The 24,327-nt window shown below is 40.5% G+C and overlaps 1 protein-coding gene across 5 annotated transcripts; it reads left to right on the top strand.

Annotated features, from left to right (window-relative positions):
• The first annotated feature begins 3,669 nt into the window (after nt 1–3,669).
• tbc1d24 (TBC1 domain family, member 24) lies at nt 3,670–23,719 on the top strand. 5 transcript variants are annotated; one of them, XM_049014703.1, is made up of 8 exons: nt 9,539–9,729; nt 10,044–10,079; nt 13,738–14,787; nt 15,247–15,405; nt 18,393–18,456; nt 18,772–18,867; nt 21,982–22,243; nt 22,437–23,719. In XM_049014703.1, exons 3-8 carry the CDS (start codon nt 13,811–13,813, stop codon nt 22,589–22,591), a joined length of 1,713 nt encoding a protein of 570 aa, XP_048870660.1. In that variant the 5' UTR covers nt 9,539–9,729; nt 10,044–10,079; nt 13,738–13,810; the 3' UTR covers nt 22,592–23,719. The 5 variants fall into 5 exon arrangements, with proteins under 5 accessions (XP_048870661.1, XP_048870660.1, XP_048870659.1 ...); XM_049014704.1 differs by lacking the exons at nt 9,539–9,729; nt 10,044–10,079 and adding an exon at nt 3,670–3,754; XM_049014702.1 differs by lacking the exon at nt 10,044–10,079 and having other exon boundaries at nt 9,540–9,729.
• Nucleotides 23,720–24,327: the final 608 nt, after the last annotated feature.

Below are 24,327 nucleotides of genomic sequence, written 5' to 3'. Positions count from 1 at the left end.
GTGCTGTTATGCATTCAGTACCTATCATTTGTTAAAGTTAAAAATAAAAACAAGTCAATGACTGAAACCGTAAAACCATTATCTTAGTTTAATTAAACAGACAATAAACCTACAAATAAACAAAGCGACTGTTGGTGTGTGGGGGGGGGGGGGGGGGGCATTTTAATCTCCTTTATAAATAAATATGCATACATGTGTGTTTCATTCATGCTTTTCCTGGGTTAACTCTCTTGCTTTCATGATGTTTCAGTGAAATGTCTCTACAGGTCCCACGAGCCTGTTTTCTCATACAAACAAATTTAGAATTGAAAAGAAATTGCTTCTGACAACAAAGCCCGTTCTCTTAATAATTCATCTGCACCATTTACAACATTTTAGAGCTCAGAATTTCCTTTTCCTGCTCATGTCAAAACTACACGTACTTGAGAGATGGGTTATGGTCATGGTTGGAAATTAAACTCGCTTACTCAACAGAGGCGACTGATTTAGACGAAGCGTGAGTACAAAACAACTGAACTTTAGTCTGCTGGCTTAACAAAAAATAAAAACTGCAAGTGGGACAACAACAAAAGAACACATAAGATTGCTTAAATTTGGGGTGATGACATATGTAGGGTTTTCTTGGCCAATCCCAGTTTCCCATTCAGCTAAAAGGGTCTGATCAACTAGTATTCAGCATTATATTCTCCGTTTCCAGAGCACAGAATTGGCAAGCTAGATTGAAATAATATGTCAAAAAATAACTACATTTAATGTCTACTGTACTCACATGATGATGTATGAATCAGTACATTTTTGTACAGCTGGATGACGGATAGCGATTGGCTGTGTGCCGACTACGTGGTGCTCTGAATGAGGAAATAGTTCATAGAAATTCCATTGATTTGGACTGGAATTGGTGAATGCGTTCCGGAATGGCCCCAACCCTAATGGTAATTCATTATTGTAAGATGTGACTGGCTTTCATTGCTCTTCATGCTTCGGTATCACATTGCACGCTAGTGAAAATATATATTGGCCAGTACATTTTTACTGAACTAGCAAAAATTCTTAAGCTTTACTCCTGCTTACCGTGCACTTTCTGATGCAATATCCATCATCTTCACCAAGTCAGAGGTAAAAGCTTTCATAACAGCTTCTTCTTGGAGTTTGACAAATCCGCATAGATTAATGACAATTATTGAAATATCCCTTATTACACCAAATTAACTGCAGACATTGATCCACCCATATTCAGGTGGTGGCATAACCAAGAAAATATTTATTAAGAATGACTGCATCAAAAATGTGCCTGCAGGTTTGAGGAGAACTCACTGTCAAATGCTATCCTGAAGACTGTAGTGATTTGACTGCACAGATTGGCCCTATGCTTTGACCATATACTTCCCCTACCTTTCTGAGAAATATATTGCCCATTACAAATTGGGAGGTTTTCCACATTTCCAAACAGCACACACGTTTACTTCTGGCAGAATGTTGTAGCGTTTGGGCATCTCTTGAGCAGAACCACCTCCTTTGTTCCGGAACACAGCTGCCGGGCAGGGAGGGTACGTATCTAATTGTGTCTTAAAGAAGCAGAGCAGTTATATTGCGTTTAGCACCTGTTATACACAAAACACTAAGCCAGGACCTACCTTGTGATCCCTTGCACCTTAGCCTAAGGTGCAGTACTGTGCATAAAAGGATTAGTTATGACCTAGGGAGATCAAAACTATTAAGGAATTAGACATCAGCTTACCTGGTCTTCACGGAAAAGTACAGACCACCTCATTTTACACCCTCAGACTTTCTCATAGCAGTTCTGCTCCTGCAGGGGACCGCGTTCGCCATCTTCTGAGAGGTATGCCATTCCTCTGACTGACATCATTCAGTAAGCCAAGTCACAGCCTTTTCTGGGCTTTCATCTGTTTCTCTGGCAGGACATCGCATTCGTATTCTCAGCGTTTGCTCCCATAGGTGACAGTCTGATTGCTTTTTAAGTGATCATCTATCCACATAATGTGGAACATTATGGTTCCTGGTTAACTAAAAGTACAAAATAGGCAGGTGGATAAGATGCCTTATCGCTTTAAGGCAGGGGGTCTCCAACCTTTTTTATAGTGAGAGATACTTTCGCAAAGAAAATGTTATAATTTTATAATAATCTGTAAACCAAGTCAATGGGGGGAGGGGGGTGGGGGTCCCCCTCGGTAGATTTTGTTGATCGGGGTGGGAGCGGTGGAAGGGGGTCTTGAAATATTCCACCAACCAGTGGAAGGAATGTCATGATGGTTGTCTGTTGCTTTAAGGTATTGATATGACTCATAGAAAAGTACGTCAAAATGGCATTCCAAGTTTTCCCAAAAACAAGGGCAATCGTGATAAATACATTCCAAGTAATGACCACGCCCAAATGACTATGACTCATTCTGTATGTGTGTGATGTTTGGGTGGCTCAAAAGCTTTAATACTACAGTATTTATATTGTCACATTCTTTAACCCGACAAAACACAAGGTGCTCCCTGGTCTTGCTGAAACTTAGTGACCTTCCTAATTAAACCAGCTAGAAATTGCAAAGAAACCATGAAGCATAGGTGTCTGCAGAGAACTTTGACTGAGGTGGTCATCAGGGGCCAGTTGTGTGGACAGGGGTGGACATGCCGTAAGTCCATGCGTGTGGGGTGTGCATGGTACCTCCTCACGTCGTTTTGGGGATTCCTCTAGGTTTTCTGGCGTCCCCCTACAGTCAAAAACATGTCAAAGTTCATTATAACAGCTAAATTATGAGTGATTAAATGGTGTGGGTACCCTGTCTGGGTTGACCCCGCATCTTGGGTTATCTGCCTTGCATGTGTTGCTCCTGGGATTGGCTCTAGACTCAGCATAAGACGAGACAGTATGGAAAATGGATAGGGTGGGGAGCCCCTAGATCCACCGCTGCCCTGAAGACCAAGAGAGGAGAATGGGAAGAAAAATGGAATTCACTAATACTCTGTTTTAGATTAGTATTAGATGGGGCTGCATTGGTTTACACTCTTCATTGTAAAACCTGTTTAGTTTAACATAGTAATGCACTTAGCAGAGTCTTAAGAGATTCCCCAAGGAAATGAATCCTGTTCCACAGCCAGACAGGCCTAGTATAACCTAGGAAGCATAAAAAAGGAGATTTAAGATGAACCTGTATCTTACATAAGATCTTTCTAACCTTAGTCTTAAATGAGTTGCTGAGTCTATTAAAATACTCAAAAGGCCAAAGAAATAGGCTACTATTTAAATGAGAGCAAAGAAAATGATCATTATCCTTTAACATTCACATCACAGCACAGCCCCAGCTTTCAATACATTGACTGTAAACTACTTAAAGTAAATGACACGTGTTTTTATGACACGTTTTGACACGTTTCCTAAGAGTAATTTTTTTTTCATTTAATATGACATCCATCCTCTCCAAACTTTTGCACACTGCTGCAAATAAAAATCTACCAACGGTGTAGATTTGGGTGTGTACTGTAGGGACATCTCCCTACCAATATTGTAGGAGCGCCACATTATTCTTCCCAGTAATTTTTTTAGCGATCGCTAAAAGTTTTCACGTTAAGATCCTCAGAGTAGAATTAAAGGCAAAACGTTTCCTTCTGCTGACACCTGTTGCGCAAAATCACGACTGCATGCCAATAATGTTTCGTTTCTCTCAGGAAACTAAGAAATAAAGCGAGACCTACCCTACGTGCACGTTCGCAGTGGCGACTGGGAGCGTGCAGAGAGCAGAGCGCAGTGAGTGATCGTTCCATGTATTTATTTATAAGTAAGAATATCAGATGATTATGTTATTTCAGTTTTTTCGGTGGCTAATATTTTGTGATCGCACAGTGTGCTAAGCACATGGTGACAAGTAAGCTTACTTCTCTTCGACATTTAACATTCACTTCGCTGGCAACAAAATACATCACTAAATATGTGGTGATTTTGGAGGGGCGCAATTTGGGCTATGGACGTTGGGTTCCTACCAATATTATGGGAATACAGTTTGCGCTTAGGGGGGCGGGGGTTTAGGGGAGATTTGGTCCCTGCCAAAGCTCTTGTGATTTTGTTACGTAAAAGCCCCTACGTGTTAATGTTTTTCTTTTCCCAAATAATTTATTAGTCCATCTTTAGCCTCTTTTCTTTAATTATTGCATTTAAATTTTAATATTTTGTCTATTTTAATATGTTTTTTTTTATTTTAGAGACCTATTTTATGAGTAAACCATTTTTTGGCAGATGGTATAGTTTATTTTGATAGGTTTGAAGTTCTGGTGCAATGCTCATATCTTTGGGTATTTAATATTGAAGTGTGTGTGTCGGGGGGGGCATGTATATATTATATTGTGTGTGTCCTCACAATGCGATTGTTTAGGTCCCCACTCAGTTTTATAAAAAATCTGTCACTACAATCAAAAAGTAAAAATGCCAAAAGTCTTGTATTTTGTTTGGTTACTTATGGTTAGGGTTAGAGCTGGGTAGTTTGTCATTGTGGGCTTTTCCAGTAGAATGAATGAACAGTCCCCCCCAAAAAAATATGAATACAATCATCTATGGATAAGGGATAAATGGTCCCCACAATGTGATAAAAACATGTTACTTCGACATCGTGGGGACCATTTTTCAGATCCTGAGAAAGATGTGTGAATGCAATCAAAAAACAAAAAGGTTAGTGCTGGGTAGTGGTTAAGGTCGTCGTGTTGGGATCAGAGTTTTCCCCATATAAATGAATGTAGAGTCCCCACAAAGATATAATCACAAACCTGTGTATATATGTGTGTGTGCGTGTGTCTGTGTTTGTGCGTGTGCGTGCGTGTGTGTGTTTAGGAGAACAGGGGGTTGGGGACTGGTTTGGTCCCTAAGAATGTTCAAACCAAACCTATGCACGTAGCATCTATTCATCTTTTTAGAGGTTATACCTAGACAAGCCCACTAACTCGCTTTACAGGTTTGCTAGCATTTTTTAAATAGTACTGCTGATTTATATTGTTCTGTAACAAATCTGTATTGAACTGTTCATGGCACAGGAAATTGAATATTTTGACTTGCTCAAAGACAATCTATAACCTACGCCTGTGTGGTAGCAGCATAGGCATTAATCAATGTTCTGCAGAATGAATACGATAGCTTGCAATGTAGAAAGCATTACTTCTAAATAGTATCTAATCATTAATAACAGACAGACAAGCATAAAAACCTGGAAGTTCTGTTATGTCTCATTAAACATTAAACTTCATCACAATCATGTCACAGGGCATGGACACATTTTTTATTTGTAAAAGTGCATATGGAGATAGTAATTTACTACACTTTTTCTCCACTTCTATGCAAAGTTTCATTTGCTCATATCATGGGCTGACGTTACATTACAATAGATATACAATTAAAGCTACCTAGTGTCACTACTTGAGGAAGGAATGACTCAAGGGCACGTGTTGCAGCGAAACAAAAGGGGGGTTATTGAACTCAAAGAACAGACACTGAAAATAAACAAGATTGCGAGGGATCAAAACTGGAGGAGTGGAACAAGGAAGGGCACAAGCAACAAGAGGGTTCGACGTCAATGACTGGACTGGAGAACATAGGGCTAGGAAACACATGAATATGGGATTAACTAGGGAGCTAATGAGAGGCAGCTGGGAGTGACTTCCACACAAGTTTAGGAATGAGAAGTAAGAAGAGAGATAAGTGTGGCTTGTTATGATCATGACGGGGAGGAGACAGGAGGGTCAGGTGTGCAGGACGTGACACCTAATTATCTCTAGTCAATGATACATTCTGCAAAAGGTTATTTTAATATCAATATAAAGATGACATTGTTTAAAAATCCAGCTTCTTGGCTTTTGTGTGTTTCGATGCCACAGGGAAGTAAAGCTTCTTGTGTTTGTTTAGGTGGGGGTTACATAGCTCTCATTCTCTGACTGCCATCACTTTGCAAGCTTGTCAGAGATGGTGTGTGTGTGTCTGTGTGTGTATTAAATATATACACAGATGTGTCTATTAAATCAGAGAGAGGGTTAATGTGAGGCAAACGAAAAATAGTATGTATTCTCTAGTAAGTAAATAGTAGACAAGAGCTTCAGATCCCAGGGGCATCATGCATGGTGTGCGTAGTAATATGTATAATGTAATAACTGCCAGTAATGTAATAACTGCCAATAATGTAATAATTGCCAATAATGTAATAATTTTTCCATTCTGTAGTAAAAGTTGATAATATAATAACTTACCGGTAATGTAATAACATTTCTGAATCAAAACTGTAATAACTGTTTGTGCATCTGTCATGGCTCTGTGTGTGTGGAGTTTGCATGTTCTCCCCATGTCATTGTGGGGATTCCCACGGGTACTCTGGTTTCCCCCCACAGTCAAAAAACATGCTGAGGTTAATGTGAGGTTAATCCCTCACATTACCTTGAAATGAACATGAAGTTTCAGAAAATGTATGCATGTTTGTGCATAATGTAATGTTATTGCATTATTGGCTGATGTAGCAGCTAATGATGTAAGCACTACCATTAATATATTAAAGATTATTATGTTATTGGCAATTAATACCTTATTGGCAGGTATTAAATTATTGGCTACTACAGTGCGGAACAGGTTTGAGAGGGTAATGAGGTGTGTGGGGTAAGTTCAAGCTGTGGTGAAATCTTCTGCCTGCTGTTTTCTTGAGGTTCAATGTGATAACCCTTGAAACAACCCTAACTGTTGTTCTAACTGTTTTCCTGCCTATACTTTAGCCTGGACGAAGGACCCTTGTATTTGAGAATGCCTTCAAAGTCACCTATGGTCAGAGGTCAGTGAGGACAGGGTGTGTTATTGTTTGAAAGGAGAAAAGCTATTTTACTTTAGATTCTTTTATGGTTAAAAGGCCTTGAAATTATGTATAAGTGTAACTTGCAGCAGGAATAAAATTTTATTACATTTCATTTCCTTAACAAACTTGTATGTAGAGCAGCAACACAAAAAGGAGATCATGCAAACTCCACACACACAGAGCTGGGGGTGACCCTTGTCTCCAGAGGTGTGAGACGGCCATGCTAGCTACTGCATCACCATAGCACCCCTCCCAACAGTTATACATAAACATAACTCCTGTTTTGCCGCTCTCTCAAAATTCCACCTGAAAGACACAGCTCCCGAAAAATCTAATAACTGAAGTTATAGCACCATTTCTCTTCCTTGCTCAGAATATCCGTAAAAGGCTTAGATATCCCAGCCATGCTTAGAGTGCAGTTTTCACCCTGGACAGCAGATGGCAACCTGATCCTAATATTTAAACTAAAATTTTTGGTAATCTTTATTACAAGTTATTAAAAATTGCCGAGGTACATTTCCTGACAACTTCAAACCTTTTGTTCAAACAGTAAACACAAAACCCGGTTTTCAAACTCTATTCACAAAACCTTCGACTCATCTGGCAAAATCAAACAATCGGCTCAAAACTATTTTATCTTTGCTTAAAATCAAACGCAGCTGATGAATGCATAAACACTGAGCAGTCTTTACACAAAACAGAAAAGAATAGAAAGCACTACCAGTCAAGACTGTTCCTGACTTGTAGAGTAACATGCTTACTGTGGGATCCAAAAAAGGCTATTGTGTAGGAAGAAGTAAAAAAAAATCCAAATGATAGAATGATAAGTGCATTGCATTAATATGTTGCGTAACTGCCAAGCCAACGCCAAGGAAAAATATTCATTCTGCCTCGTCACCATATCGCAGTGCTGGGTCAGGACAGAGAACTGTCAGCATCACAGGCAATGTTCTCCCTTGCTAGGCAGATGGAGAAGAACACTCTGTGGAGACCCATCCATACCTTGACACTGAATCACACCTATGGTGCTTGAAGCCTCATTCAGCACATATTCTACATTTTAGTCACCCACTGGATTCCTCACACGTTTAGGAACATATCTGAACAGTTTTGCGTCATTGTGTTTAAATGACAGCTCTGTGCTGACTGTGATTAACTTTTGCAGTTACCTGTTTTTCACCAAAACTCACCATAGTCCAAAATATATTTTGATGAATATGAATGTGTTTAGAGTTCCACAAAAAGGATGACTAAGATCTGCTAATTGTGTCTAACTAGGTTAACACCGTTTAAAGTCTTTCCAAAGAGTGATTGATTCAGTTAATGACTTTTAACAATTGACTGTTTTGTTTTAAAAATGGGGTTTAGTGTTTTAGCAATTCAGAAAAGCTAAGGCAATTTTCTTATGCTGCATACTGACGGCCAGCCTGTATTTGAAAGTTATTGTCATAGAAAATTAAATAATAAAAATTAGACAGCTAGCTGTATTTTATTGGGATAGAGCAACAAAACATTATTTTGTCTTATATTTTTTTAGATCTCTTCTCTTTCTTTGATTGTGACATCCAGTGTGTTCATAACTTCTGTCGTGGCAATGGGAAAATCACGGTGACAATTAAGATAGATAGTTTAATGGATTTTTACAAATTAATTGGCTACTTCTTCTGACTGGAAACTCATCTTGGCAAGCAAACATACATTCCCATCTTCATCTTAGTTTTCAGACAATTAATTGGAAAGATATCTCAATATAGACGTCTGGCATTTTTTCATTTATTTATTTAGAAGATACCCAAGCGACGTATTTTAAATCAGCGTCAGCCAGTCCCTACAGCAAGTAGTGCTTAAGGGCCTTGCTCAAGGGTCCAATGATGAAATCAATGATGAAATCACTTTGACCTGGCAACTTCCTCCACCCAGCACTGGACTGGCCAACTGATATGTGGGCCAGCAAGAACTATCTTTTAACCTATAAAAATGGCAAAACTTATCATGGGGGACCCCAAAGTCCACAATGGATTTTACATTCCCGTCGAAAACTGTCACCACCTTATTTTACTTTTCTTTTGAAATACGTCTTATTAAGGGTTGTGACAAAAGTTTTCATTTATATATATATATATATATATATATATATATATATATATATATATATATATATATATATATATATATATATATATGAACGTTTCGTTTATATATCTTTCCATATATATATATATATATATATATATATATATAAAAACGAAAAAAGTAGGCTTAATATATCCATGACACCCGCCCAGAGAAACCTTTAATCTAAAAGGAGAGCAATTGCAGTTGAACTGAATTAGCTGTAATGTCTGTCATGTGCCTGTTTTTGACCGCTTTGATAAAAGACAATGCGAACTCTTGTGCGGTGACTCCAGAGCTGCTTCTGACTTTCTTGGTATTTTTTGACAGTCCCGTGTCCTCGTAAAACAAGTTTTTGGAGAACCGGATGATCTTCAGTCACTCCCACCAACGCTTTGGGGCGGCGGGCAACCAGCGGCCAGCGACGCTTTTCAGTTCAATTCAATTTATTTTTATATAGCGCCTTTCGCAACAGAGTCGCCCCAAGGCGCTTTACATGGGTGTGTTGTGATACATTACAACATCATTAAGACAGAACAATACAAAAACAGAGAAAATGAAAGAAAGATGAAAGAAAGAAAGAAAGAAAGAAAGAAAGAAAGAAAGTTACACATAAAAGCACGGAAAAAAAACCTGATCCTTGTGTACGACCATTTTGTCGCCACGCATCTACATCCCTCTTTGCAGTTAGGCAGAAAACCTATTTTAGAGTCAGAGCTCAGCCGACGAATTCCAGTGCGCATGCGCGCTTTTTACAACCATGACGGCGAGCCATAGCGGTCGGATGGTTGTGCAGGTAGGAAGATGGGAGTGCTGATAACTTTGCTGAAATTGCCTCCGTAAATCCCTGCTTTATGCTATCTTAAAATGACGCCGAGCTGCATTTTACTATTGCCGTGACATTCAGTCCACTTGAACGGCCTTTTACGATTTAGTTTGGCGTGTCGGTTTGAAAATATATGCAGCTAGCTGGTAGTGGCTCGCTAGTTAGCTGATGGTTAAGTATATCTGAGGTGACAGCGCACTGACAAGTACCTGTTCACCCGCCCCCTGGGTTTTGTAATTTTTCATCTAGAACAAATGAATTCTTTTGTTTCGTTGACACACCAGTTTGGAGCAAAGTCGAGAGTCCAGTTATCCTGCCGGGTGAGTAATTGGGCTGGCTAACAGCTAGCTCGTTAGCCGGATTTACTGTGCCTTTTGGCAGTATTAACGGTACTCGTGTGACTAACCGCGCGCGCTTTCTCAAGCCTGTATTTCTAAATGTAATTTCGCCTGTTTATTTAATCACACACGCCTTTTATCTTAATATTGGTTAACCAGACAAGGACGCCAACTCCCGATTCAGGTTATCAGTATTATATTTAAGGCTTTGAGACATTTAAATAGGCATTTCTCATGGTAATCGTTGCTTTTTCGGTGGTTTATATTTGCTAGTTAAGAAACCAGTAAATGAATGCGTACGATTTTAAGTTTAATTTCCTTAATTCATATACAACGATTTGTTAAATCGATATTTCCTTTAGTGATAAAAATAGAAATGTACATTAATTACGTTTTTACGTTTTTTATCTACTGAGGCACAGCATGCAGCCGTGACACCCTGGATATGATGTGATTTTTGCCTTTCTTTGCCCCGCATTATTTTCTTCAAGGTAGCCTTATAATCTGTTTATATATATGTATATATATACACACACCTCTGAGCCAGAGAGATGATTCCCAATAGTTTTACATGCTTACTGCAGTCCTGAATTGACAGGACTCCGTACCCCACAAACATTTTTCTTGTATGAAGGGACTGGTACTACTTAATTCTTTACTAGTTTCCAGTCGATGCTTGGATGATGTTTAAAACCCTGCTATTAGCATTCGGGGCTGTTAATGGGGCACAACACTGTCCCAAGTCTGTTCCTTTACGCACCATGGCTGGTCAGTCTCACAATCCTGTCTCTCTGACCCATTCACTTTTTTGACAGAACATTTTTGTCAAATTTGCCCTGGGATATGGTTTTACTGTATTTATTGCTGCTATTGTCTGACAATAATAGTATACATAACACAGCATTTGTTCCTCTTTGGTTGGTTTATTATGTGGGGCAAGGTTGCACTTAATTGACAATATTTACAGTACACCTGTAAGCTGGCATTCAAACTCCCGTTATTCAAGTTCTCACCAAAACATGTCTGCATATTAATACCCATATCATGTAACCGAGTGATGTCCTAACAAGTGGCGTATGAGCCAGTATGTCTTTATGATCTGTATTATAAAAGAATTTAGACAAAGCATCCATTTAACAAATGCAGAAATTCTACATGAAGAATGTAGTATTTCATCCTTAGATCTACAACCACATGCCATGTAGTACTGAGGTCTGGTGGTTGTCCTGACAAATTGATAAGCATGATTATTGTGGAATGGAGAATTGTTGTCCTGGAAATCACCCCCCTCCCCTCATAGCAGGCAAGAAATTGTATATCACAAGATGCATGTGTAAAGACAGTAATCCCTCTTACTTTATTAATCCAGCCTTATGATGGAATGTGTTGGTGAGGATGTATTTGTTTGTATGCTTGCATGGGTCCATTTGTCAAGAGCATGGTGTCTGACAATTCAGTAGAATGCATTGTGGTTCTTCAGTGCTCAGACCTCTCATTCCTGAGCTCTTTACATCACTAGATCTGCAAATAATTGATGTGGGGTCTTGTTAGTGGTTTGACACGAACATTGCTTCATAAATAGTTTTGTATTTAAGTATGTGTTCTTACTTAGTATTTCCACAATTGTCTTAGTGCTTCTGCTTCAAACAGTCGCCCTCCACCATGGAAACATTTAAGTTTTGATGTACGCATCCAGACCACTTTTCTCGTATCCCTTTCCGTCATTGAATTACCTGCTGGAAAATTGCCCAGAAGTTGACGTACTACACATTAGGGACACACGCATGCAGTGGTTGAATACTGTGACTAAATGTGTATGGTTCAGTACTTGCATCATTTAGTCAGTTTAATCGCTGCCACCATAATTATGTGAGGTATTAATAATGAATGTTGGCTTGAATAACAGGCTTAAGTACGCTGTTTCATTCAATGTATTTTTATTTATTCTCTATAGTTAGCCGTCTGCTGTCACTGCTGCTGAATGTAATGAAGTGCAGTCGCATACTGTAGTAACTGGCTCGACTGAGTAAAAGACATTTTTAAAGTGCCAGTGGAGAATTCATTAACTGTCTGCTGTGTTCTCTTGGCTTCCTGACAGTACCATAGTATACTCCATGGTATCCTGTATCCAGTATCAGTCTTGATTTTGTTCGGAGCCATTATTTTTAATAAATGACCATTGTGTAACCATTCAGGTGCAGTTGCATACTGTTTTCTTGCTAAAACAAAGTAGCTGTTATTCAGTGGTTAATACCGCAGCCACAAAAAAAGAAGAACCTTTCCATTGTAAAAGGTTATACCAAGACTGGGGCAACCCAGTAGTCTGGCAGAAGACAGAGCTGAGAAGAGAAATTGAATTAACATAGTTTGCTTGTGGGGGCAGCATGCTGGTGCAGTGGTTAGCACTGTTGCCTCACACCTCTGGGACCCAGGCTCAAGAATCCGCCTATGACACATGTGTGCGGAGTTTGCATGTAATCCCCATGCCGTCGTGGGGTTTCCTCTGGGTTTACGCTGGATTCCCCCCCACAGTCCAAAAATTTGCTGAGGCTAATTGGACTTGCTAAATTGCCAATAGGTGTGCATGTGTAAGTGAATGGTGTGTGAGTGTGCCCTGCGATGGGCTGGCCCCCATCGTGGGTTGTTCCCTGCCTCATGCCCATTACTTCTGGGATAGGCTCAGGACCCCCCGCGACCCAGTAGGATAAGCAGTTTGGAAAATGGATGGATGGATGGATAGTTTGCTTGTACCATTTTCCTGAAGCTGTTCCTCACATGGGCTTGTGTGCATGCACACATGTACGTAAGCATTTTCAGATAACAGACAGATAACAATGTGGTACTGGCAGTTCTGGGAAAGTCCGATAGCATTAGGGGTGGCTTGGTCCAGGGAGTCTGGCGACTGCAGATGTTTGAAGAATGAAGAGATGTTCAAGGTTGAGTGGTTTCAGACTGATATGAGCATTGGAAATATGATATTTTCCGATAATAACAGTAATACTGTAGGGACAACAGCATAGGTAATTTACTGTAAGCATTGTCATAAGTACTAATATTTGTATGTGATACTGACTGTATCAGCTGTTTGTACTTAGTGCAGAGGATTTTGTCAAACATCATTGAAATGTATTTTATACTATTTTGAGCACACCCAGTATTTAGTTAGTTTGAAGAATATTAGGAGAATAATAAGAGTAGGATTTGTTTTGGAGATGCTGTCCTGAATTAAAACACGCAAACTGTGAGTTGAAGGATTGTTATCCTAGAATTTCCTCCTTACTGCAGGCTATTAAATGTGTATCTGTATCAGGTCCAATAGAAGTTTTTGAGACTAAGGGGTTGGGGGTTATGTCCTAATACAATGCAAGTCTGCTTTTTGGTTAATCGTGTCAATGCTCCAACTGATTTTTTTCATATAACATTTTTTCTAAGTAAGCAAAGACTGGGTGGTCTGTTATTTTGCTATCCTGGCATTTTTTGTTTCCTGTTTTGCCTGCAGACAGGAAAAGTGTTTTTTTTTTTTTTTTTTTCGCTTTTTTAATCCAAGAGTAGTTTATTTGTGATTCACATACAGAAACTGGCTGTATGTAGTTTTATTGGGGCAAATCTCTAACTAATAGTTTTTCTGTCTTTCCCGCAGTGACCATCATGCAGGCCTCTTAACTTCGAAACCAGACAAGCTTCCCCTTCACCCTTGTCTGCAACCTTTGGCCATGACTGAAGAGGACTATGGGTTCTTTGTGGACTGGGACAAGATGGGAGAGCTCGCAAAGAGCAGCGGTCCCAGCAAGCTGGACTGCAAGGACCCACGGGAACTGAAGGGCCTTGCTAGGCAGGGCCACTGGGCCAAGAATCACAAGCTGCGGGCCCAGATCTACCAGCAGCTTATAAAAGCCATCCCCTGCCGAACTGTCACTCCAGACGGGGAAGTATACCGTGACATTGTCGTCAACATCACCGGCAAGAAGGACCCCACCTGCATCCCCTTGCCCGAGTTTGTAGACGACACCCCAGTGCCCAAGTATTGCCTGAAAAAAGATGGAATTGGGGCAGCCCACAAGATCTTAGCGTGTGTAGCTAGCCAGTTCCCCGACATCTCTCACTGTCCCATGCTGCCAGCCATGACCTCCTTGCTTCTGCACTTCAGTGCAGACGAGGCGCAGTGCTTTGAAGCAGTGAGCCGCCTGCTGGCCTGCAATGAGCCTGGGCGCCGCATGCTGGACCAGACCTTCCTGGCCTTCGAGTCCTCATGCATGACCTTTGGTGACCTGGCTCAAAAGTATTGCCCAAGCGCCCACAAGCTGATAGTGGCCACTGCCCAGGACGTGTTGGAGGTGTACTGTGACTGGCTGTGTTGGGTTCTCGGTGATCTCCCCTTCTCTCATGTAGTCAGGGTGCTTGATGTCTTCCTTGTAGAAGGCTACAAGGTCCTATATCGTGTGGCTCTGGCCATTCTCAAGTTCTATCGCAAACACAAGGCTGGTCAGGCTCAGCTTGGAAGCCAAGATTCTGCTGGCGTCAGGTCGGACATACGGGCCTTTGTTCAGGGCATCGGCTCTTCTGTCTCCCCTGAAAAACTTCTAGAAAAAGCCTTCTCCATCCGTCTCTTCACCCGAAAGGAGATATCATTACTGCAGCTCGCCAATGAGAAGTCCTTGCAGCAGAAGGGCATCACCGTCAAACAGAGGAGGTACCGAGCTTCTAGCACTTTTTTGGTGCCATGGTGCCGGCTTGGCTGTCTTCGTCGTATTTCTCTGGCAGGTGGGGCTCAGGCTTGTGACTCTGTTCCCCTGCCTTTTTCTCTTGTTTATTTAAAAAAAAACTGCTTTTAAATCTTCTCCTTTGTCTCTCGCACCTTCATTCTCTCTTCCAATTCTCATGCCTTCCTGGCTTACATTTGGCCCTTACAGGAGGTAGGTCTCAGACTTTTTTGTGTTGTGTGAATGTTTTATAGTTAACGTATCAACACACAAAGGTCATTTTGGAAACCTTTGGACACTCATATAAAGAATCTGATGTCACAGAAATTGCCTGTTAATTTGTAAACCCTGTTTGCATGTGTTTTACAGCTTCTGTTGGGAATCCTTGGCAAACTTTCTTACAATTTTCCCCACTTTTATTCCTTTGTCCTCCTGTTTGTTGGCCCCAGGCGTAATGTACATCTGGCAGTGGACGCAGAGAACTTCTCCTCAGATATTGTCAGCACCAAGGAAATGCGAGACATCTGGTCCTGGATCCCAGAACGCTTTGCCCTGTGCCAGCCCAAGCTGCTATTCACCACCTCGAAACATGGCTGCAGCCTCAACAGGTACTGACCTGAGATCAGTGGCAGTGGCTACATGATTGATTGAACAGTTATCTTGATTCTTCAGTGTCTCTTGCAGTCATGTGTCCTGTTGATGATTTTATTATATGGTCAGTTCTTGAGAAAAGCTAGGATTTACCCACACAGTCACCCGTATTGGGATTGCATGAAACTTTATAGTATAAAGTGGACTTCATAGTCAGCAATAACACAGATGTTATCATAAGAGCTGTGGATTTGAGGAAAAAAATCTAGACTCTTGCAAATAAATGAAAAACAATAATATCTATGAACTTGTGGTATGAATCTTTGCTCTTTGTAACCAGACTTGTCAATCATTAATAGATACCAATGTTATACATTGTAAATCACTGTACCCTCATCACCCAGGATTGATGAGCTAACAATATAATGTCTAATCAAGCTGCTTTGGTACACAAATTCATCAAATACCATAGGTACCTCATTTTCAGTTCAGCATGCATTAAAGCTTATGAACTTTTAACTTAGGAACTTTCAGACATACAAACGAAGAGGACTGTAAGTCCAAATTGTGTTTCTTGGGCACTTGTTTCCTCTCCACAACATCTTTTTTTTTTTTTCTGCGTGCCAATTCCGCTTAGTACGACTTCTGGCCGCTACTCCCGCTGCGCAGCAGCGTAGTGTGCGTACTCCCAGCATCGTAGTTCTTTGTACTTGCGTATACCCTTAAAATGATGTTGAATAATAACTTAGGAACGTTTCAAGTTACAAACGGCCGTTCGGAATGTAACTCATTTGTAAGTAGAGGAGCGTCTGTACATTTATTGATATGGGTGGAACCTAAATACACAGGTAGATGGGAACATGGAACACCTTAATGTGGCTGTGTGCTAGTTGTGGCTAATGTTGGTTACAGTCATAACCAGTGGTTGCGAACATTTTGGTTTCCAAATAAATTACATCGGCACTGGAGAGAGAGTGGTTGATAAGACTAAGCCTCTGATGGGATGTCTGTCGGCTTTGTTATACCAAATTATGATATGTTGCTGGAAACGCATCCATCATGCTAACTCATTAGAAACAACATCATCTGAGTGCGTTTATGACTGGAGTCTAGGCAGAAACGGCCTCTGCGATTTGGGTCTTCCTGTGGCGTTTAAGGCACTTTTGTCAGGAAATTTGGACAGGGCTTAAAAAAAAACTACAGCTATTTTTATTTATTTTACCATGTGCAAATAAACATCTCTTAGGTTTTGTCATTCAGACACATTGACAGAAATGTTGCCTTTGGCTTACAGCTGTTCTTTATTTATATTTATAGTATAAATAATTTCAAAACAAATTATTTCCATGCTGTACTAAAATTCCACTGAACCGCGAATCCAAATCCGTGGTCTGTACCAAACTGGCAATTTTGTGTAGTTATACTGCTATTGTCTATAGTGCAGTAGTCTTAATGTCAAATTTGCCTGTGACATGTTTTCTTGAATTCCTAAATAGTTCCAAAATAGAGAATTTTGTTTGTTACTCCTCATCTCCTCACTGGATTTTCAGCGGTAACTAGGAAGCATGATATTGTGCAATGCCCTTGTAGATGTCAGCAGCCTCATTCAGACCACCATGTGCAGTCTGCTGAGTGATTTCCAGGAGAATATACAGGGGTATATATAAACCTCAATATACTTTGGTTTATAATAAGCAGCCATTGTTTAGAAACTCAAGACCCAAACTGTGGTGCAGTACAAATATAATAAAAGCTTACGGCTCTGTACAGTGTGACTGATTTCAGAGAACTTAATTTGATGTGGTGTGGAGTGGTTTTCAATGTTGTCTTTCTGCTTCAGAGTTTAGGGTCCAAATCCTGCCTTTGCTCTCACTCTCTGTAGTTTGCATGCCATCTTTGTTGTCTTTCCCATCACAGTCTAAAAACTAAAAGTTTGGTATATTGGTGTATCTGAATTGTCTGTAAAATCCCTGCCTAGAAATACCATCCAGGGTGTCTCCTGCTTCATGCCCTATGCTGCCTGGGGTAGGCTCACTGTTCCCAACAACCTTGTACTGGATATGTGGTTGACTACTGCATTTCCACACTAATAATGAAAGATTACAAAAAGAGAAATATTAGTTCAGAACTAATTTTCTGTTTTCTGTGTTCCTTTATGGATAATAGAAGTGGGACAAGACTATTGATGCCTTTAAACTCTCATACTGGATATAATGTACAAACACGAGGGAAAAACAAGTGCATTCTGAACAAATCAAGCCTGGTATTTCAGTGGCTGGACTCAGTCTCCACAGTGGACATTCTTTTGGGAAGTGTGAACACTTGGATAGACTACAAATGTTGGACCAATTCCATCAATTTAAGCTCTGACAAAGGACAATTGTTTTCAAGGGGAACATAACACCATTCAGCATTCCACAGAAGTTTGACATTAATTTTAAACTCGGACTAGTATATTTTTATTACAGTATTTGACTCTCAGTAGGGTCTTTTGAACTGCGTTGGCCAGGTGGTTTAGGTGTAAATTTTAGTTTTTATAGCCATTCTGGCTGCAGCTCAACTGAGCCTAATTTAATTTTCGATGCAGACCAGCATATTTTGGCTGGAAATAGCCATTCATGAATCAGATGTGTGTGGTACGTTGTTTGGCAAAAATCTAAATTCTCTACTTTAGTGCCCTGTACTGCTTTAAATTTAAAGAGAGATTCCTCACTTGACTGTAACCAAGGCACCAGATAAAGATGGTGGGCAGCCATACTGCAAATTTAAATTTAATTATGATTTTGCACTGATTGTCTAACCACTAGCCTCACACAGGGTTATTGAGATCATATGTGGGTTGTGATATGTGGGCTTTTGGCCGCAACTGGCAGACTTTCTGGAGTGGCCTGTACATTGACGTCAGAATCTATGTGGACTTTCATGATGGAAATGATCCACTCGCATTAATATGCCAACATAGCTTCAGAATCTGATTCTGATTATTCACATCTATCTACCTCAGGTTCTACTCCCACTGTGAGGGTCATGAACCCACGCTGATGCTTATCAAGACCACTGATCGGGAGGTATGAACCCTCACGACCCAGCTGCTGTCACCTTCCACACTTGGATTGGTGTAAAGGATTTAAAATAAGCATGACACTGAACGAAAATGTAGTTCAGTCAACGAAGGTTTGTACTGCATATCAGACGTGACTCTTTCACAATTTATGGCCGTGTGTGTGGGATTTATCCCTGCAAGCAGAGTCTTCTCCTTTAATGGTGTCATGTTTAAACAGAACACCTGCTGCTTGATTTTGGATTAGATTCAGCAGTTTGGCCAGCCTCCTTGCTTTGATTAAGAGGGTTGTGTAACTGGATTTTGCTCAATCTCTACCTAGGTATGTGGTGCCTACCTCTCCACTGACTGGGAAGAGCGTAAGCGGAGTGGAAACAAGCTCAGCTTTTTTGGGACAGGGGAGTGCTTTGTTTTTAGGGTGAGTTCCGTGACCTTTTTTTTTGTGCAGAAACCTTTCTCAGACTTATTGATCAAAGCCAGTGTTCACATTACCTGTCTGAAGTGACTCAGATCTGATTTTGTTTTTTTTGTTTTTTTTTTTGCCTTAATGTGACTCAGATCTGATGTTTTCAAGGCTGTGTAGACACATCTTTTCAAACCAGATCTGAGTCACTTTCATATACAGTGAGAGAGAGAATTATTTGACCCTCTCTTCAATTCCTAAGTTCATCCATTTTTAAAGAAATGAGAAGTCTATAATTTCAATGGTAGGTTTATTTTAATATCAGGATAGATTTCCAACAAAACAAACAAGAATAAATCATTACGTAACAGGTACAACTTTGTCATTTATCTAAGGAAATAATTATTTGATCCCGTACAACACAGCTCGAAATTAGGTTGTTGCATGTGCAGTAACGCAACACAAGTAGTACCTAAGTATTAACAGATACCAAGGCATCATTCTCCATCACTTTGTTAAATACTATTCTTGGGTTACTAACCTGTCTACATCTTCAACCTTATGACCATGGGAAATAGCAAAGGGACAACTAAGAACACCAGAGAAAAGATTTTTGATCGTCACAAAGGTGGAATTGGCTACATTACCATCAGCAAGCAGCCTGGTGAGAAGGTGACAACTGTTGGTGGAATTATACACAAATGGAAGAAAGAAAAAATAACTGTCAATCTCCCTCGGTCTGGGGCCCCAAGGAAGATCTTGTCTCATGCACCATCACTGATCTTAAGAATGGTGATGGCTAACCCCAGATATACATGGGAGAAGCTCGCTAATGATCCCAAAGCGGCAGGAACCACAGTCACCAAGAAAACCTTCAGTAACACATCCTGCCGTTACGGTTTGAAATCCTGCAGTGCTTGCAAAGTACCCCTGCTCATTAGGACCCATGTTCAGACCCGTCTGAAGTATGCCAGTGGACACCTGAATAATTCCGGTGAGGCTTGACAGAATGTCATGTGGTCAGATGAGACCAAAATCAAGCTGTTTGGCATCAACTCTACTCGCTGTGTTTGGAGGAAAAAGAATGCTGACTATAACCCCATGAAGACCATCCCTACTGTCAAGGCGGTGGAAGCATTATGCTTTGGGGGTGTTTTTCTGCCAAGAGTACAGGATGGCTGAACTCCATCAAAGGAAAGATGGATCTGGTCATATACTGTAAAATCTTGGATGAGAACCTCCTTCCTTCAGCCAGGGCACTGAAAATGCATTGCGGATGGGTCTTCCAGCAAGACAAGAAGAAGATTAAGGTGGAAGAAGAAGCAGATTAAGGTCATGGAGTACCATAGCCAGTCTTCCACAAAAGAACTATGGAGGGAACTCAAGCTTAGTGTATCCAAGTGACAGCCTAAAAAAGACTTGGAGGAGGTCTGCAAAGAGGGGTGGATGAAGATTTCTGCAGACCTGCATGCAAATTTTCTGATCACCTACAAGAAACATCAGAAAGCTGTGCTTACAAACAATGGTTATTCCACCAAGTACTAAACCATGTGTTCTAAGGGATCAAATACTTATTTCCCTAGATAAATGACAAATTGGTTTGTAACTGTTACATAATGATTTTTTTCTTGCTTGTTTTGTTAATAATCTATCTTTTGCTGTTTAAATAAACTTAGCAGTGAAATCACAGACTTCTCATTTCTTTATTAATGGATCAATTTAAGAATTCAGCAGGCGGTCAGATAATTATTTCCTTCACTGTATGGTCCTAGATCGGATACATATCCAATTCAGGTCAATGAGACATGAATGAGAATGGTCAGATTGGAAATCAAGTGGTAATTTGCCTTTCTGCATGCGCTGAGCATTTTTTTGTTGTTGGTGACACGTGCAAAGACGTATCAGTGTGTGCATGCATGCTGTTTCAGATTAGATTAGATTAGATTAGATTAGATTAGATTAGATTCAGCTTTGTCATTGTTCAAGTGTATAACACTTGCGTTCGCATTACAGTTAGATACTGGTCACTTGTAATTATCAGTGTGAGCCATTAAATACAGGCAAATCTGACCAGAGTAAAAAAATCAGAATTCAACAATGGGACTTGTAATGTGAATGTAGCTATAATGTCAGTTATTGTGCAGGAACATAGAGTCGTCACAAGAGGGCGCCACTGACCTACAAATCACATTATCACGCAGTCTGGAAACATATATCCCATCACTCCAGCTTCTAAACTGTGCAAGTTCAAGGCCAACTTTGCAGTCTTTTATTAGATTTTTAATTGGTTTGATGGTTTAACCAAATGTGAAACACTGGTGCAGTTAATAAAAAAAAATAATTGAAATTCACTAGTTTCTCAGATTCCTCATCCTAAATGGGCAATTGGGTCAGTAGTTTCAATATATTTACAGGACCAACCACCAATTGAAGACTAAAATCTATTGTGAAAATGGGAAAAAATAAGGCACAAGTATTTCAAATGTAATAAGAAGTGTGTAGCACACGTACCGTAGAATCTTTGGTGGAAATAAATCTTTAGGCATCAGAACAACAAACAAAGATGAGGTTGTGTACTAATTGGCGCTGAATTATGATAGAAAAGATACTTAGTTTGTCAATAGAAGATATTTTAGTTTTATCGAGGTATGGTTATTACTTCTGATGTCATGGCTTAGAAGTGGCTTAATGTTTCTGGTCATTTACGTTAAAAATAGAGCTTTTTTAATTATTAAAATTTTAATAATTAAAAAAAAAATTGACTGATGACAAAATGAACGCAGCGAGTATAATGCACACCAGGCATGAATCATTAAGCTTGTTTCCCTCGGAAGTGCACAAAGGCTTACATGGCCACAGCTGGCATTAAGCAGGAGCCGCGGGCCCGAAACCCGAGCCGCTCGCACTGTAACCTGAGCCGTCACACACCTCACACGCGCCTCGGGGCAAGAGGACGGCGAGGGTGATCTGCCCCATGTCCCACCCAGCAGCAAACCTGACCTTGAAATGGCGACTTCTGTTTATATATCCACAGATGACAAGACCGATGATTATCTGCTGCCTGTCATACACCCTTTTGTTTATAAAGGCTTGTCTGTGTTTGTGTGTGTTTTGGGTGTTGCTGTGTAGATGAAGCCAGAGATGGACAGGTTCGAGTGGGTGGTGATCCGTCACCCTGAGCGGGCGTCCGCTGTTCACACTCAAGGCAGCCCAACACATGACACTGAGACCTCTGACCAGGGCAACTCAACCGCCAACAACCTGATGCTTGCCCAGCCCGACACTGACCCCTCCGATCGCCTGTCTCCCTTCCTCGCCACTCGCCACTTCCACCTGAGTTCCTTGAACAGCTCCATGTTCATGGCCGGAGGCATGGATTCCATCATCATAGGTCAGTGTTGGGGGATGGGGGGCCTGGACCTTAGGCCTGGCTGTGCAAGATCCACCATCCATTAGCCTTTACGGGATAACAATGAAGGGAGAAGAGATTCCTGCATGTAGAAGAAGCACCATTACTGCTTTTTTCTAGTTTATCTTGGGGGAGGGGGTCCCCTCTGACCTCTGTCCTTTTCATGTCCTGCCAGGTGGTGGTGATGGCAATGCCCTTTACCTAGATGCAGAGTTGAACCATGGACGGACAGCACGCTGCGCTACCTTCGAGAATCCACCCCTTTGCTCTGAGAACTTCCAAGTAGCCCTGCTGGAGGTGTGGGGCTTTGAAGATGGTCAGAGCACTTAGGAGGGCAGAATCAGACCTAGGGATAGAGCCTTAGCGCTATAGAGAGGCTTATCTCCTGAGTTGGAGTGAGGGGATCCAGCCATTGCACTATACTGAAACACACTTCCCCAGTCATTATAAGTGTTGTTCCTATGTATCAAGAGCAAGGCTTAGATTGGGTTTAACCTCATATCAGTAAAACTTCGATTTGTCCTCTACAGTCTTAATCCCAGTCATTTCAGATCTTAGAATACCGTCCAATAGAAGAGTCACATGTTAAAAGGTTCTAAAAGATATCACACATATTTATTCTTTTCTTGCACAGACATGATTTTTTTTTTCAATTATATGCACTAATATTACACGCTAGTATTACAAGCTCTACTTCTCATTTATAACAGGATTTTTTACTGCACAAACTGGTAGGTGCAAACAGCCAAAACAAACACACAGTCAAATATGTGGGATGTAGCATCATGGAGCCTTTGACACCGTAAATGTAAAGTGCTTTCAAAGTACATATCTCGGCTATGAAGGTGATTTTTGTGAAGTATGTCTCAAAATATTTGTGGTTGTATGCAAACTATGAAGTTGGTTTGAGAGGAGGCAGCAACTGTGTTGTTTTGTGGGTTACGTGCAGTTTATTTTTTTCTTAGCTACATATCGAATGTCTATGCAGTTCATCTTAGGGTCATGCATGATATAGTGAAGTTGTGTGGATGTCAATCGATTATAAATCAACTGTTTGTGCTATAGATTTAAATGTTTAGTATGTAGACTTGTTTCTGTCATAGTGTACTGTGGAAGTTTTGTTTGGTGAAATGAAGTTAATATCTGCACAGAGCTATATGAAAGATTTGTTAACCCAGATTTGGTTAGTACCCACACTTGGTGTCACTTGCATTGAGACGCTAACTTAATGCCAGCATCCTCTTTGGGTAGTTTACGAGGAACCAGGTGATATATTGTGCGTAAATATGAATGTACTACCATGTTTCATTAAGACATCTCCAGTGGTGCAATGTGAAACTGATTCATTTGAGCAAAATAATGTATGCATGCAATTTATCTGTGTAACGTGTTATCTTTCCTCCCAGGCTACCCATAATCACATTTTGCTCATTCACGATATTAAAAAAAGTAACGTAACGTTGATGTCCAGTGATATTTTTATATCTAAACAAATACATATTTCATTTTGGGTTTTCACGTATATGAATTAAAGAACTAGTAATGCTGTTATGTATGACACTACTTTAAGAGGAGCGTCCGTAGATCTTAGGAGTAATAAAATGCCCTTTTCTGAATTGTAACAAATTAGCAAGATAGTGCTACCATATACAACTGGAGTTTGCAGAATTACAAAAATACGACGACGGAGATGGGAAGGGCGTCCGCGATACCCTCCGGAAACGCCCTTGAGATCGTGACTGTCGGTTGAAGAGGTTCACACCCACGCGCGCTTGCGTAATCGCACGTTCTTTTCTGGCGCACCCTTTTGTCCATCAGCTGAGCTTACGCTCGGTTGCTTTACTGCGTTTCCCATGTATTTTAAAGATGCAACGGTATCGTCGATTTATTTTTTTATTGTTATTTCACCCCAAATTATGTATTAGCGTGTGTGGTCAATAGCAGTTTAAAGTTCGAAGTGTTTTGTTTCTCTCTCTCTCTCTCTCTCTCTCTGGTTAAGAGGGCTACCTTAAGGTACGCAGCTCCTACTGCGCAAGTCCCATTTTAAATTCCACAGCTGAGGCTAA

The sequence above is a fragment of the Brienomyrus brachyistius genome, chromosome 5 (assembly GCF_023856365.1).
Source record: "Brienomyrus brachyistius isolate T26 chromosome 5, BBRACH_0.4, whole genome shotgun sequence".
Classification (NCBI taxonomy): Eukaryota; Metazoa; Chordata; class Actinopteri; order Osteoglossiformes; family Mormyridae; genus Brienomyrus; species Brienomyrus brachyistius.
Note: the sequence above shows the minus strand (reverse complement) of the source record. Positions and strands in the feature narration are given on the sequence as shown.

Bases quoted from the DNA above. Each gene is read 5' to 3' on its own strand.
- tbc1d24 (XM_049014704.1), top strand. From the start codon at position 13,811: ATGACTGAAGAGGACTATGGGTTCTTTGTGGACTGGGACAAGATGGGA. The intron at 14,788-15,246 runs GTACCGAGCTTC...TGTTGGCCCCAG, and splicing joins ATCACCGTCAAACAGAGGAG to GCGTAATGTACATCTGGCAG. The intron at 22,244-22,436 runs GTCAGTGTTGGG...ATGTCCTGCCAG, and splicing joins CATGGATTCCATCATCATAG to GTGGTGGTGATGGCAATGCC.